The sequence below is a fragment of the Apostichopus japonicus genome, chromosome 11, assembly GCF_037975245.1.
Source record: "Apostichopus japonicus isolate 1M-3 chromosome 11, ASM3797524v1, whole genome shotgun sequence".
Lineage (NCBI taxonomy): Eukaryota > Metazoa > Echinodermata > Holothuroidea > Aspidochirotida > Stichopodidae > Apostichopus > Apostichopus japonicus.
The window spans coordinates 13674570-13692416 of NC_092571.1; the positions used below are offsets into that span (position 1 = coordinate 13674570).

General features: G+C 36.6%; 1 protein-coding gene and 1 pseudogene across 1 annotated transcript in view; one reads left to right on the top strand and one right to left on the bottom strand.

Moving 5' to 3' along the window:
* Nucleotides 1–3597: 3597 nt before the first annotated feature.
* Nucleotides 3598–17847, bottom strand: part of LOC139975686 (uncharacterized) — a 19464-nt gene continuing 5214 nt past the window's right edge. Inside the window, exons 3-5 of the mRNA XM_071983795.1 lie at nucleotides 14499–14583; nucleotides 7955–8069; nucleotides 3598–7382 (exon numbers count right to left, since the gene is read on the bottom strand). Of these exons, the coding sequence (XP_071839896.1) occupies nucleotides 7314–7382; nucleotides 7955–8069; nucleotides 14499–14583 (269 nt within the window). The 3' untranslated portion in view covers nucleotides 3598–7313. The remainder of the gene's footprint in view (nucleotides 7383–7954; nucleotides 8070–14498; nucleotides 14584–17847) is intronic.
* Nucleotides 4263–4361, top strand: LOC139976585 (U2 spliceosomal RNA; annotated as a pseudogene).

Consider the following 17847-nt stretch of genomic DNA (forward strand, 5'->3'; position numbering starts at 1 on the left):
GCTGTCGGCTCTCTGACAAAGGATGGCAAACCTTGGAGCCGGCCTTTGCCTTTACATCCCAATGGTGGAATGATGTCAAGTTGCGCATCAAACGCTACGCAATTCAGAATCGCGTAACTCGCGCACGACGGGGGAGAGAACAATTCTCGCAGCTGTGCGAAGAGGTGAAGTTTTTAACTTTGCTGCCCAAGTCTGGGGACCCCTTGGATCCTTATAACAAGAGCCCGATTACCTTGTTAAATGTGAACTACAGGTTGCTGGCTAAGGCTTTGTGTAATCGCCTTGCACCTGCTATTCCGCAACTTGTGGGTGATCTCCAGACTTGTGCAGTAAAGAGTCATTGCATCCAGCAGAACTTGTGGTTGATGCGCGACTTGACCGACTTTGTTCTTGAGCGTGATCTGCCATGTGCATTTGTCTCTCTTCTCCAGCAGAAGGCATTTGACATGGTGGATCGCGGTTTTTTAATGAATGCATTGGAGACGTTTCAGTAGCACCCAAATTTTCGTAAAAAGATTTCTGTTTTGTATCAGGAAAGTTTCAGTTCTGTGATCGTAAATGAGTTTTGTTCAGGGTTTTTAACGTAGAAGGGGGTGCGCCAGGGGTTCACTCTGTCCCCATTACTTTATGTTTTGTTTGGAGGAATAGATGTGATGTTGTTTTTAGAGGGAAATTTTCCAGTTGACAGGCAGTCCTGGAGGCGGTGAAGTCTGACATTCGCCTTCAGGTCGAAGGCGATTTTCGCCGTTTATCTGGGGCTGCCTTTTTTTGGACGGTGGTGTGCTGGGAAGGGGTGTTTTGTTTCGCTGCGTGCTGGTCGTCCTTTTGTAGTTTTTTGAATGTTTCAGTGGGTGGGTGGGCGTATGTACTTTTTTGGCTCGCATGACCCGAGTTTCGTTTGTAAGAATGGGATTGTTCGGTAGTGCCGTTTGGCCGTGACGTTTGGTATCCCGCATGGCGGGTCATGTAAAAAGCACTCTGTATCCATTACTTTATGTTTTGTTTAGCGAGTCCTTCTCTCGTCTTTTGGAAAGGGACTCGAGATTTCTTCCATTCGTTGTGCCAGGGGGTGCCAAAGTGAAATACGTTCAATATGCAGATGACGTCACGTGTATTGTTTCAAGTCTGGGCTCCTTTCGTGCCCTCTCGCAGGATTTATCTGTCTTTGAGAGAGCTACCGAGAGAGAGAGCGATATTTTCATTCATTTGGTCGGGTGGTACAGAGCTTGTCAAGAGGGCGGTAATGTACCAACACTAGAGAGGGGGTTAGGGGTGGTTCATCTGGGAATTAAATTGACCTTTTTGTTATTTAAGCAATTGTTTGTAGCAGTAACTGACCCAGGGTTGCCTTCTTCATATTTGTACGTTTTGGGGGCGGGTTGCACTTGCGTCGATGGGTCCCGGCGCTGTTTAGCTACAGAAAACTGCATAGTAGTGCTCCAAGCAGGGTGATGCTTGTCATTTGCTCCGCTCTTATTGAGTTGGCCCTGTTGACCTGTCACGGCCGGCCCACAATATTGGTACAGGGACGTCATCTTGCCGAAGTATGGCGTTCGGTTGCATTCAAGGCTAAATAGTTGCAGGCTCAGCGATCTTGCATGGAGAATTGCACGCGGTGCCTTGGTGACCAATCTGAAAAGGTATCATTGGCGATTCGGTAACGGACTGTGCCCAAGGACCGGCTGTGACAGCTCAGAGAGTACTGCCCATGTTTTGGGGCATTGTTCTTTTGTTCTTAGCTTGTGGGAGTGGTTTCAGACCTGGACCGACCGTTTAACGGGAAACCCTTCTTGGTCGGCAGGACAGGGTTTTGTTTTAAATAAGGTAGATCCTCCAGTTTGTTCTGTTGCATCGTATTATTTGTGTTTGTTCTATTTTGAAAAAAAAAACACTTATTTGGAGGTATAGATGTAATATAATTTTTAGGGGAAATTTGAAAGTTGGCAGGCAGTTCTGGAGGCGGTGAAGTGTGACATTCGCTTTACAGGTTGAAGGGGATTTTCGCCGTTTAACTGGGGCTGCCTTATTTTGGACGGTGGTGTGCTGGGGAGGAGGGTTTCTGTTTCTGTTTGGCTCGCTTGACTTGAGTTTCGTTTGTCTGAATGGGGTGGTTGGGTATTGCCGTTTGGCTGTGACGTTTTGGATCCTGCATGCGGGTCACGTGAAAAGTGTGTGTGTGAGATAATGTGGAAAATGTGTTGCTCTATAGGGTGATGAACAACTGGTGAATTCAAGTAGGCCTAGTTGACTCTTTAATGCGCAATGTAATCGTTGATGCATTGCTCAACTTTTTCTCAGTAGGCATTGGCGGAAAGATGAACATGATCTAAATCAAGACGTTACACTATTTGGGATAGTTGGTTCAGTCGCAGGCGATAACTAACATGTCTTTTTTACATCTTATTTGAAAAACACTACCAATTGGTTGTGAAGTATGAGACATCAGGTCAACACGAAGTGACTATTTGTGTTAATTTAAGCCATTATTAGTTAAAAACTGAGACTAATCATGCACATTAACATTCAATCTTAGATGGCGTTGTACCGCCATTTCAAAGTGAACATTATTTCTTTGTGTGAAATCTAACCTAAGATTATTTAAATAAGTTTAATACAAAAGCTTAAGTGTTTTCGTAATAGATCGTCTGGTCTATTCAGAGTATGTGTGAGTTTAACTGTTTGTGTTACAGGTAATTATTCATAATTGGCTATTGATTCAAGCTCTATCCATACAAAGTGGTCCTATAAAATGAAATAATATTTTCCTGCATTAGTTTTTCTTAAATCATTCAAGGGGAAATTTAACGAATGGGATATCATCATACACCATCTATAGCTATTCACCATGGAATGATCTTGACCACCTGACCAATTTCCAATGATAATTGCTTTCTTTGTAGCAGTCTCCTGTGATTGTATCAAGCAATAATACAAACAACACATTTTGTCTCCAATTTTTAATAGATTTTATCGTGTCACCTGTTTCAAGATTAGCTTGATGATGCAGTACATCGCGAGGCCTACAGTAATATTAATATCTGCTTTTAATAACTTGGAACCATTAGATGCACCTTGTTGTGACTTTATACAGGCAGGTTGTATGTATTTTATTAAATCTGACCAAAGTCATTCGTATAGAGTTAGTTAACTTTTTATGTGAAAGCAAAAAACGCGTTGATTAGTCAAAGATAACATTTATTACATTATGTTTTTTCCCCTTTTTGAATAAAAAAATAATAATAAAAAAACATCTTGAAATAATTTATTGATAATATTTATGTGTATTATTCAATACGTTCTGCAGCTTGTCCAAGTGTATTGAATCATTATGATCGAGGTATATGGAACAAAAATCCGACCATGTTGATTTCCTAGTGTTATTTTCTAATAATTCAATAACAAAGTGGAATGATCCAACAACTCCGTGGAGTACTTGCCGTGCTAAACAATGGAGGCGAGAAGCAAACTCCTGCCCCTTCACAATTTATAGAAGGAAATATATCTCTTCCTCCCATGCACCCCACACCCCCCCCCCTCCCACCCACACCCAGAAACATTATTGCTTCTTTAAATGCCTGCTATGGCAATGGGATCCGATAAAATTCTGTGTATATTTTAAATGGCCTGAAGTCGAGGTTTCCTAAATGAAAAATAATCCATTACGAATCAGTAATGAATTTGTGACGCAATTTAATACATTACTGTCACAGGACACCATGTGATGACTGCCAAAAAAGCATTAACAGAACGTCAAAGTGCACAACGTAGTTGCAATAGCTGTCATTTATTTTTATCAATGAAACACAATTAATTAACAATTAAACTAGTCTAGTAACCATGCTCATAAGCATTTAGTTTCAGCTGGCGCTGTACCACTATATAACAAGAGGAAGTTATAGGTTTCTAACTGCATATTTCTTTAGGTGATACGAATAGATAGAGTATGTTATTAAATGTTCTTGTTCCTTTCAAGTAGGAGATCGATTGTTATGAGCTTATAATACAGAGGACAATATCTCGGGTGGAATGTCTTTATCTGTCTCTCTTATATACATCATCCAGCAATTGGTATTGGAATGACCTTGAACACCTGACCACCTTTCATTGACAGTCATCTGTCGCAATATCCTGTAACTGCAAATCAAACAACAATGAAAACCAATACTATAGTTACGGTGGTTCTGATGGAACAGACGAGTTGCAGACTTACTGCACAACAACTGATCACGTTGGGATTCTTCGTCAAAATGCCAATGCACAGAATCGCTTCTCGGCCTTTTGGCTAAGATCATGTGTAGTATCTGTTCCCTTTCGAGGGGTATGGTGATACACACCCGACGATGATCACACAGTCACACTCTCGATGCAAGGGGACTGGGGTTGAGAGCGGATCAGTCGTTTGGTAGTTTGGTAGTGTGGTTTTCGTGCCCAGGTTCTTTCCTGGGTGACTTTTCTTAAAAAGTATGCATAGAGTAGCTTGTCAACTAGGCAAACATATAATAATTTATCGAGGTGTGTACAATTCGCCTGTATCGAGAAGAATATGGTTTGGTATCGATGATTGTTCAATTCAACAACTCATTGATGCAAGATTGCTTGGTGATGAATGAGATGGCGTAGCCTGCAGTGAAATAACAACCAGACTGAGTTATAATCAGTTTGTCGGCTTGTCGAGACCTGTTTCCAAGGGCCGTTGTTATTCTGGTTTAATGTAATAGAGGGCCTACGGACGGTCCGACCGTTTTTACTTTTGTAGATGATTCGTGTTCAGTTCGGTGAGTGTGTGCAAAGGGGGGGGGGGGCGGTTCAGTTCGATTTTTGTAGTAATTGTTTGTTGCTGATAGTTTAGTTAAAGTACGGGTAGGGTTTGGTGTTGAAAGCATTTAAGCCGTGACGTTTTGAATTCCTCTGGGCGGATCACGGAAACAGCACAGTATTGTTACAACCAATAACAAACGGTTCCGAACCACTGGGAGTACCACATAACGTAAATACCCCCTAAGTGAGAATATCAGTATATGGGCCGGGAAGCTTGGCCTCGTATGAGTTGTAATAATTCTGACCAAAGTCGTTCATGAGGAATACATTTTGGATATCTTACGATGTTTCTAAGTTACTAATATCTGAAAACTGTTAGTCTGGTCCCCTTAATTATGTACATAAGATAGTATATTATAGTAGTTTTTTTTTCTGGCTCACTGTAGCGTGGTTTGCAATGCCATAGGTGATATAGGTAGTGTGGACGGGCGAGGTCATTTTTGCATTCAAAGAATTGTTATTTCTTCTTCATTTTTTTACTCTCCTCTACATGTTTCCTTTAAACTTTCTCAGCAGCCCTAGTCACCTCAGTCAAAAAGAATATTGTTTGATCTACCCTGCATAATTTTATTCATTTATATTTATCTATATTAATGTTCTCTCTCTGGAGTAAGTTTATGTCTTCATTTTTATTGATTAAGTGATTGAAATAAAATTGAATTAGATTAAAAACTTGAATTGTACTGAGTTTTAACGGTCAATACCGCAGTACAAATTGACCGAAACTAGCGACTCTCTTTTGTGTGTGTAACTTAAGTGATACCGGGTTGGTTATCTGAATTAATCAGGTTGTTATTTCAAGTTACCGTCGATTCGTCCCTTCCACCCCTTTTCTACTTAGTTCCGACGGTGGCGAGGAAAGGTTAACGCTGCATATCCAATGCTCTAATGCCGTAATGGAATTTCCTTACTGTGTGTATGGAAATGATTTTCAGCAAACATGGATTACTTTAGTGAACAGCCCCCAGCATTAAAAGGTTTAAGGAAATAATTGCTCTAATTAGGAGACATGTGGGTTGAATTCAGTGTTGAGTGGCTGCCATTTTGATGAGATAAAGGAGTATAAGAGATGACAGTCATTGCGGTTCATTTTAAGGGGCGAATATTCGCCGTCCAATTGTCGTTACTCTATTAACCAACTATACTTTTCTATTCATTTTACGCAACTAAGAACCTTGGCAATTGATGGACTAGTGTATTCAGCCACCGTCCCAGACGGTATGTCTGAGACGAGAAAAACACATTTCATACTTGTCTTACGTTTTTGGGAGATTATCCCAGCACCAAGATGCTACCAGGCGATGGAAGCATTGCCAAAGACCTTTATATTCGATTATTATAGATAAAAAGCATTGCAAGGGCCCTGGCTTTTCTTATTGTTAACTTTTTAAAGTAAGGTCTATGAAACTGAAATGTCGCCTTCACCCACATTCAAGAGAAAGTTTTCTCTTGTTTCTAAATGACAAGCTGTGGTCTTTGAGCTCCTACATGTGAAATGATGCTTGTATTTTGACATTAAAATAACGTCCTTTGTGCTATTCTTTCAAAGTTAATTAAAGATAGTTTTCACGTACCCAAAACAAGTACCTAATATTTGTGAACGATAAGTAACACGCTCTCCTTACCATTGGCCAATCTTATTATAACGTGTATTTAAAGACATTGATTATACACGTTGTTGATTTCTATTAGTATTTTAACATGTCTTTTTAATACCTCACAGTTACTTATGGGATGAAGATGTAATGAACAAATTCGACGGCATGTTTCACAGTATCTATTAAATATCTTTGAATAAAAGGATCTATATTATTTCTTGCTTCATCGAGTTATACGACTTATTGTATGTTGTGTGAAACATGGAATGTTAACCCCCCCCCCCCTCCTATATTTACTACTTTAACCAACCTTCTATCTATCATTTCGTTCATTTGATCGTTTTTTTACCATCTTAAAAGAATATTAATTATGTCTTAACATCGCTAACTTTTAAACATTATTCTTATTTAACAAAAGTCACGTCTTCCAACATTCCTACTCTTTTACAACAATCAAATTCTCAAAGTTGGTCAGCCAGTTGAATTGGCCCTCTCATGTAATATAATATCACTTTCTACCCCAACATAATCTCTCAAAAAAGCTGGTGCCTCACAAAGATGGTTTCATTTCATGTTCCCGTGTGGCTCGTAAGTGATATCAAACTATTAATTGGGGCGAATCCATGTTTTTTTTTAAGGAAATGGATTGCCCTTCGGTCGATGCCTTCCATGTAGGCGGTGGGTATGTTGGCAGGATCCTTATGGAAAATTGTGCAATCTGAGAAATTTGTAAACTATAAATTAGGTTTAATATTAAGTCTAAGCGCAACTGTGCTACTTTTAAATGTTGATGTTAGGTTAAAATGAGGAAATTGGTGAACACCCCACTCGTGAATCAGCTGCTGTGATGACAATATCCACTGAGATCGACATAAAACTTAAACTAGAGCAAGTCTTCTACAGTTCTTGACTCTTAAGTAAGCTCACCGATGCCATATTGCCGATCCCGAAGAAAGATGATGAATGCTTCAACGAGGAGAAAGAAAGAAGTATAATTAATAGTTCGATAAGCAGTTACATGATTGAAGTTCTTCGAGATGAAATACATTAGATCGCTTATCAATCAGAACGAAGTGCTTGTTCATCTCATCCGTTACATTTCTTTGAATACAAAATATGTGACACTGTAACACTAACATGAATACATTTAAAGCCTGTTCATTACGCCTTTATTGAACATGCTTTGATCATTCATGTTCATGAGGTGTTTGCGTGTGAGTTGCACTCGCTCTCTACTTTGAATAAATGATATATGTATTTAAATGATTATACTTTATATTATTACCTATATTGTTCTAATATGGTGTATATATTGTGATACAAAAGACAGTTCGTAGAACCTAAGCCAACCATTTCAAGTGAATTAAATGTATTCATTTCCAATTCTCTCAATCCGCTGAATATATAAGCGTCAATAAGCTTGGGAAATGGACAAACCACAAATCACAGAGACTTTTGTGTAATTTTAATAGAGACATACAAATATATAAAGACCAGAAATGTGAGATAAAGATGAGTAGGATGTAACGGAGACTCACGTTTGAAGCATTTAATGTCAGCGTAGCCAGGGGATGGCATTTGGGCAGGAGGGGTTGGTGAGCCTGTAGGCGGACCGTATATTGTGTGTCAACGTGGGGATGTATGTCGTCGTGGCTGTGCGTGTCATGTAAAAAAAAGAGAACATAATATTATACATATTCTTCTGATTACACATGTGTTGGTTGACTGTAGACTACCTAGATGTACACCCTCATATAGTATTACAGTCATTATATTTATTACTCCCTTTTTACTCTACTTCAATGGAAAAAATAAAGTGCGTAGAATTGTGAAGAAACGTTCGTTCTTTTCTTTTCGCGATAAATTCACCAAAATTGCTGTGTATTTCAGTTCAATGAAATCATAAATAACAAAACAAAAGCAAGTAGGATGCTTGATATTTGTGCTTTAATCTGTCACGGTTTTGTAGTCTGACTTTTTTCCTGAAGATCCTCTTACTAAGATTTGAAGTTTATCTTATCTGTCAACCACCGTAAGTTAACTTTTATTTAAAGTAGATTCTTAAAACCATAGCTATTCCAGGTAAAACGAGGCGTTTTGGTTAGCACAGAGTGAAATGCTACGGTGGATAAGTGCTATACGGCGGATATCAGAGGACACTTACGGCGAGTAACCTGTACACCTTACCAATGAGAAGATTGTCTTTGTTATAACTTCAATAAAATGAGTGTTGAAGGTACCACGAGGTTACTTCATGAGAGGTCCGCGAAGTGCCCGATGAAATATGAACCTACAGTCAAGGGAATCGGTGATCATTACGGAGAATTGATATAAGATGAGTTCTACCGCTGGTAGTTGGGTCATGCTTTTGAAAGTTGATCCTGCTTTCTATAGCATATCTGTAAATAATGCGCCTACCGCATACTGATCATCTGTAAAATTAATGTAACTAATTTAAACACCATTATGAAACAATACATATAGATTGACAAATACTAAGCAATCTATCCAGACCGCAATACGCTACATGAATTTGAATCACAAATACAAACGATACATCCAGAATCGTTGAAAACAATATCATAAAAGCAAAACCCAAACTAACTAATTATGAACGCAAACAGCGGTAAAACAAATTATAATGAATTTTACTTGGTTACAGCGTAAACTAGTTCTCTAAAACACGACATCACATTGTCCTAAACACCAGTAGGAAGAGATCCACAACCTCTTAAACACCTACAATATATCTTGAGTCAATAAAAAAAACTAATATCACAAAACCAGAAAGCACTCAAAAGGATATGTACAAAACCGACGAAAGAAGTAACGGCACATCTGGAATCGTAAAGAATACTCATTCTGTCCTATGGAATAATCAATAATTTGAAATCTCTTTGACCTTAACGGCTAGCCAGACGATACCAAGAAAGGTCTCATAAAGCAAAATAAATCAGAAATGATGATAAAAGAAAAACATTGAACACCAAACGATTGTCTATAGAGTCTTACTATAGAGTAATACTAAAAATGATATTTCTAGAACCACAGAGACGTTTACAAACCCTTAACTATAATATACAAAACGACGGAAAATACTTGTAATTGTCATATGTCAGTATTCTACCATAAGGATCGGTGTGTAAAGCTATATTATATCATAAATGCTATTATTTTCTCTTCTCTGATTATCTTGTCATATGATACACTTAATTTTGAAATGGTGGTTGCCATTCATTTTCATTTAACAATTTAAATATTTGTTCAGCATAGTTATAGTTTTGTCTTTTATATTCGATTCAATGATTACAAAGTCAGGTGAATATTCATTGTTTCTTTTTCGAATATTGTTTGATCTTGTGTAGAAAAAATAAAGGAAGTGATTTCATTTCTTGATCGAAACAGTTTTTGTAACTTGTTTTCGTAGGAAAGGTAATATAGACACCTATTCTGCTTCCTAGTTTTACTTTCATAATTCAGAGCACACTCATTTTAAAATATTTTGATTTTTTTTTCTCATGAATGGCATTGGAAATGTTCACAATTTAAGTTGTGTTTATTACATTATTTACACGTTGTCTCTTTTAATTAGTGTCACAGTTTAGGTTCAATAAGAATGTTATTGTACATAATATATTCAATGATCGTTTATGTATCAAACGTAGTTTTAGGACTTGGTTGATTATAACTAACTTTAGAAAGGAATCGAAAGTCTCTTTTATATAAAATAAATCGAAATATCATTATATCATAAATAGGACAAATTTCTTTCAAATTTATGTCAAAGCTTACAAATCTGGATATCGTTTACATTATCCACAATTTTAAAGCATATATATATATATATATGAAAGAAAAATCATTGGATATTCACTTGTCCACTGCACTATGGTGCTTAATATTTTATTTCCTTGTTTTATTATAATAGTATTGAAATTGATAATTCCATAAAGTAGAATTAACAAACTTCTCCGAGGGATTAATGTTTTATTACAATTGCAATATTATAAGTTTGTAAATAATAGAAATATTAACACAGTTCATGACAGTTGCGTATAAATAGCACATTGTTTAAATTAGCATATGAACTCTTATGAATAAGTGTTATCGATTAACGAAGATGACACATAATCACATTAGGTGTCATTAACACTTTCACTTACCCAGGAAATAATATACTAATAACTGTAAAGCAGTTTAATTTTACTTTCCCCTCCGTTAATGAATGATCAATAATGTCTTGTTTTTGTTAGAGTACCCACGCTGGCGTTCATTAACATGCTCTTACCTGATTTCTTCATCAAGCATTTCTTCATCTGGAATCGTAAAGAATATTCATTCTGCCCTACGGAATAATCAATGATTTGAAATCTCTTTGACCTTAATGGCTAGCCAGACGATACCAAGAAAGATCTCTTAAAGCAAAATATGATCAGAAATGATGATAAAAGAAAAACATTGAACACCAAACGATTGTCTATAGCGTCTAGCACATACACTAAAAATGATATTCCCAGAACCACAGAGACGTTTACAAACCCTTAACTATACTATACATAACGACGGAAAATACTTGTAATTGTCAAATGTCAGTATTCTACCATAAGGATCGGTGTGTAAAGCTATATTATATCATAAATGCTATTATTTTCTCTTCTCTGATTATCTTGTCATATGATACACTTAATTTTGAAATGGTGGTTGCCATTCATTTTCATTTAAAAATTTAAATATTTGTTCAGCATAGTTATAGTTTTGTCTTTTATATTCGATTCAATGATTAAAAAGTCAGGTGAATATTCATTGTTTCTTTTTCGAATATTGTTTGATCTTGTGTAGAATAAATGAAGGAAGTGATTTCATTTCTTGATCGAAACAGTTTTGGGTAACTTGTTTTCGTAGGAAAGGTAATATAGACACATAATCTGCTTCCTGGTTTTACTTTCATAATTCAGAGCATACTCATTTTAAATATATTAAAAGTATTTTTTTTAACGAAGATGACACATAATCACATTTGGTGTCATTAATACTTTCACTTACCCAGGAAATAATATACTAATAACTGTAAAGCAGTTTAATTTTACTTTCCCCTCCGTTAATGAATGATCAATAGTGTCTTGTTTTTGTTAGAGTACATGACGCTGGCGTTCATTAACATGCTGTTACTTGATTTCTTCATCAAGCAAATCGAAAGTCCATTAAACATGACACTATTTCTTGTGAACCACTGTTACATCAGAGAGGTGTCTACAATACACCCATAGCTCAATTAAATCAGTAAAACAATATTTTGAAACTTCTTGAGGCCTGTTTCTCACTTTCAGCTAACGCAGCTGTTTGGGTTAACCAAAGGTAATAACAAGATCCAAACATACACGTATTATTTGATACCACTCTACTGATTATTTAAGAATTAAGTAATATTATATGATTTTAAATCAGTATATGAACAATATTCAGAGGTTTGATTGACGCCTGTTTCTCACTCTCAGCTTACGAAGCAGATTAGGCTGATCAAAGGCACTACATACACGTATCATTTGATACGGGTTTACTGTTGATACGTACAATCTACCTTTAGTAATGTTTCATCTGGTATAACAGTCTACGAGGACCTTACATATAGAAATGCTGTAAGTCAAGACACGATTAACTTTATAACACTATACAATGTATGTTTTGAAAATCCTATTACCAACGTTCACAAGGTGATAATCACATCCAAGCCCCTGATTTGAAATACGTTTATTCTAGATTATTGTATTGATGACAGTTCCATGGTTACTCAATATAATAATATATTCACTTGAAATGATATATTTATGGTATATTAGTGGACCCCACATTCCCCAATTAGATCCAAGAACAACATTGAAGCCTTTCCATTATAGAACTTTTCCTTAACTTCATAAAATCAACGATATATAAAGATTTCATTTCAACATATATCCAACTTTTTTTAAGCTGTGCGTTAACGTTCCCGCAGACATATTCTGCAATTTTTACAGTTAAATGTTTAAGATTGAAAACCCCAAATTCTGCAGATACGAAGGACAAGTCCAAGTTTTATTACTCTGCTTGGTATCACTAACTATTGAGTCCATGATTAATCAGAAAATTTTCGGGCAGATACGTCACCGATACGATACAATTCGGTATTGTTCAGCTCTAATCGAAGTACTTAATAAAATTTGCATGACATTGAAATCATATGGAAAGAGAAAGTCACATCATCCCACAACCGAAAACAATATTTTCATCTGATAGTTGCTTCATCTTCACAAGAAAAATCCATTCAGTGCCTTCTCGAAACGTTATCAGGAACATTTCGAAAAATAAACAAGGGAGACGGGAAGGCTCCATATTGAATTATTCCAGTCTACAAAACTCTTCCAATTGCGTTATACCTTGTGCATTAACTACCGTTCCTTTCATATATTAAAGAGTTTCCCATTGTACACAAAAGTACGGACAGATATGTCTCCGGTGTGACACACCTCGGTGACATTCCACTCAAATGTAAGTACATCTATATGATATTTATATGAAGAAGAAATATTAGAGAAGGCAATGTCAAATCATACGACTCAGAAGAACAGGTTTGACCTGATAGTTGATCCATCTACACTATAAAAATAACAATCAGTTCCCTTTGGAAAACGACGCTAACAGGAACATTACGAAGAATAATATAGAAAATGTAAAATCACTACGTTGCAAGTTCACGTCTCAATCAATATTCGACTGTCTTTAAGCGGTGCGATAACGATGTTGCCGCAAGCTCTTTTTAAAATGCCCCGTTCCGTCAAAAGATTAGGATTGAACTACCTAACTTCATTTAATTATAATCTAAGTACTATATAATGTTAATATGGAAAGCAAAAATCGAAAGGAACATTTCATTGTACACAAAAGAAAGAACAGATATGTAGCCGCTCTGTGATATCTCGGTGATGTTCAACTCACAATCTAAGTACTATATAATATGTATTTATTAAATATGTAGAAAGACCCGGCCACACAACAGAAAGACAGGCGAATAACAATATATTGATCTCATAGTTGATCCATCTTGACATTATTTAAAAAAAAAACAATATTCTCGAGAAAAAAGTGCATTTTCCCTTTAAAATAGTTTAGAAGGTGTAGGTTTGAAAGCAACAAGAAAACATGATCATAATCATTATCACTGTGCGAGTATTCTTCCCTGAGCATATAATCTCCGAGAAAACAGCCGATTGTACGCAACACTACGATCAGATTTGTCTCCGGTGTAGGTCATCCCCATGAGTTTCAACACTAATCTAAGTACTATATTTATGAAAACGAAATATTTGTAAAGGGGAAGTGATATCTACAGCCAAACAACATATTATTGATTTTTAGTTGCGTTAATAACAGAGAATTAATTATGTTGTCCCGTTTTCTAGTTGCAGGTTTAGGATTGAAAAACAAATCATGGAAGTAAGATAGATAATATCCGCTTCAAATCGCATCAAACATCATCGCATTGTACTGGCAGCCCCAGATAAACTGCAAATTCACCTTCAACCTGATTATCCTCCGCATAAGGGTACTTTTTAAGAAAAAGTCGCCCAGGAAAGAAACTGGGCACGAAAACCAAACTACCAAACGACTGATCCGCTCTCAACCCCAGTCCCCTCGTATCGGGACTGTGACTGTGTGATCATCGTCGGGTGTGCATCACCATTCCCCTCGAAAGGGAACCGAAACCAAACCACACATGATCTTGGCCAAAAGGCCGCATAAGGCTTTTCAAAAGCATTTGGCAGCCAGTGTGAAACTCACAATGTCATAAACTTTATGATAGACTGAAAATATATGCATTCACATGTTCGGAAAGATAATTCGTCAATCATAGCATAATCATGTAAATTATTCTGGATAATGAACGCCAAAATACATAAAATAGTATTAATCATCTATTCCTGTTAATTAGTGATACATATACACAAGGCATACTTTGAATGAACTTATATGTAGTTATCATAGTGTCATAGTATCAATCATAGTGGAACTATTTTTTACTGTAGATGTATAACGTATAACTGTGCTTACCTGTAGACATATACGATGGCTATCACAGAGACGACGAGTATTACGGCAATTACAATCATCAACAACGTCATTATGTTCTTCGTGTCTGCAGAAATGACAGTAAGATGCACAAATATATTAACATGAGCAACCAAACTACGTAAGCCGATTAACTTCACCGCACTTGGGTGAATGTTCTTGTGAGTTCAACATGACGTACTTTTGTTTATAACATATGTACTAACTTTGTAAAATGTTATACATTTGGAAATTGTGCTTAGATACAAGATTTCGTCGAATTGATTTTTTGCATCAATTAAAAATTACCCAACGAGGTAGGTTTGCTCGCAGTGTGGAATGGAGGGCTATGTTTTTCGCGCCTGCCCCTCGTCGTATGTAGCAAAGGCGAAACGCGACGAGCAGCCGGCAATGGGATATGTTCCAGTTACAAAGGGTTTCTAGACAGAGTAAAAAGGTGGACGTCCCGGTGCCCCCTCTGTATCCCTTGTTGATACTGACCCCTTACCGAACCCCGCAGATCACCCTACTGTCACTCGCTTCCCGTAACTCCTCCGACAGACGATTCCAGCAGTCTGTCGAACAGTGACTCGGTCTCTTTGAAATCGTGTCCTGGTTTGATGAGGTCGGAAGCCCTCTCTGAATAGGTCGGCTTCATGTGATTCCGTTGAGGAATTATGTAACAGAACCCGCGTAAAATGGTTGGAGTCCTCTTTAGAGTCAAATGTTTTACTTCATTTGGTCTGGTAAAACAGAACTTTTTAAAAGGGTGGTTTTATATCAGACTTTAGTCACTGGGGATTTGGGTGTGGTTTATTTGCCCAGCAAACAGCAAACTATCCACTAAGGCAACTGTTCGTAGCAGTAGAAAATGAAGGTCTGCCATATTCGTATTTTTGCAGATTTTGGGGTGGCTTATATGTGCGTCGTTGGGTTCGAAATATGTTAGGGAACTCGGCGTACTACGTTCGTTGTGGTGTTATTGTTAGCATCACTGAAGCATTGCATTACCAATAGCCTTCTGTGGATTTGTCTCGGCCTTCTAATATTCAGAAGATCATATTAGAACAAGCTGTTTGACCAAGCTGTTCGCACAGAATCATCATCCGACCGATGTATTGTGATCTGTACATTCTAGGTTACATAATACAAGGCTTTTTCGGACATGATTACTGGTGACCGATCATTGATCAGTGACGTTTTGGATTCCGCTTAGCGCATTACTTAAAAGTACCGGCAAATAACATAGCAATATGTTGACTTGTTTGAATGCGGTCCGTCAAATCGATGAAAGCTACAACCGACGATGTCTGGTTAAAGAAACTAAAATACATAAAAATGATTGAATTTTGGTATAAATGGCACACCGAGAGTTGAAATATTAAATAACAAAAGTGAATTCGTCTGCTGTTCTACCTGGAATGTGTTGAAAAGAACCCCTTCAAAGAAAAATCTCTGTTTGTCCGATACAATTGTCAATCACTTAATTGATCATAAACGGAAAATAAAAACATCGTGTTTTTGTTTCGTTGTTTATCATTGTTTGACCTTGTAGTAATAAGAAACAATCAATGAATTAATTAATTTCCTCCTCGAATAAAAAAAAAAACTATTCAACTTGTTTGCCTGTATGTAGGAAAAACAGAGAAATTAGGAAAGAGAAGTACACTTCCGGGTTTTACTTTAACAATTCAAAGCATAACAAGCTCCAAGACGTTGGAATTACATTTTTCTCACGAATGGCATTAATAGAGATTCTTTATGAAAAGTATAGTGGATTAACTTCTGTTTAAATGCTTTTAGAAGTTTTGACAAATGAAACCTTCTAATCGATACGATACAATACAATTTTGAAAACTTTCTTTGGATTTTTGTTGGACCTTATAGTGTTCAATAAGAATATTAATGTGGTGATTGCATTCATTGATCGATTAGCATTAAACTTACTTTCGTGAACAATTTACTAGTTATAGGAAAAATAGCTAGCAATACTTTTACTTTATAGTTTTCATGTATAGTTTACTAAAAGACGGTAAAATTTGCCTACTACCTTCAAACGAATGAAAAATCAGCATATAAAACGTCCGCATAACGTCCGAAATAAGTGTTTCGAGTGAAAATGAGATACCAAATCTGATTTCTTTAAAATAGTACTCGCACTTTTTTCAAACAACTTAATTATTATTTACACCAAATTTTCCTGACTTTCCCTTCGATTGGAAAAGGTAGCTTGTGTGAGCTAGATGGAGGTTTTTATTGATTCTCGTTATAAGTGGAACTAAAATAAATGAGGTTATTTCTGTTTTGAGAACATCAAAAACCATGGATCTCTCTGTCTAAATCACGTCAAAATAATATTAAACAAAATATGACTTGTTAGGATAAATAAAAATTAAACCCTGTCTGTTCTTTTTCTGATGATCCTATGTTAGCTAGATTAACGAAATAGTAGACTAAAACTTTGATGATCTTCCAGGCAAGATTAGAGCGTGTTGCGTAGTTACATAGTGATAAGGTCACATGAGATGTAGTTTCCTAATACTGCATTGCTAAAGAAACTGTTAGATGTGCTGCAGTGATAGTACTTGATCTGACAGTGCCATGGATTCAGTTGTAAGTATTTTGGATTATAAACGTCCAACACAAATACTGACATTACAAAAAACATAATATACAGCTTCCTTTAGTCAGTGGTTGTGACAAAAGCACCAACCAGTTTAGTTTTTGATGTTTCCATATTCTTTGTTACCTTTATTTGATTATGTTGGGAGTAGTAGATCCCTTTGAAGCTGTGGTGAAATTTACTTGCATCTTCCTTCGTCCATCTCACAAAAAACCCATGAGATCATTACGTCTTCCCCCCCCCACCCCCCCCCCCTCCTCACAGAAACTGTTAGGTCACAACCACGTTTTTCATTTCACGTCATGAGAATTGCCATCAAGCTTCTATACAGTCTTATAATTTAAATCCAACTATGAATCCTAGGATGCCGTCTTTCATTACAGTTTTGGGGTACGCAATGAAACCACACTGAAAAACATAATTCTCCAGATTATGCAATTTGTAACATTGGAATACCAATAATTTGCTTAGCTTTTGTTCTCCTAAACCTTAACAGTATTTAATATCTATACGTTGTACGTGTTTCTGTACGTTTAGTTGAACGATTGCAAATAACATGTACAACAAAGTAAGGTTGCATCTTGAATGAGTTTCACAAATGTGGTGACTCAGGAACGGGACCTCTTCGTCTATCCAACAATACCTAAGGTCAGAGAAACTGGAGAAATGAAAACACGAGTAACAAATATTTATTACAGCTTTATACTTTAGTATGTTTCATAAACTATG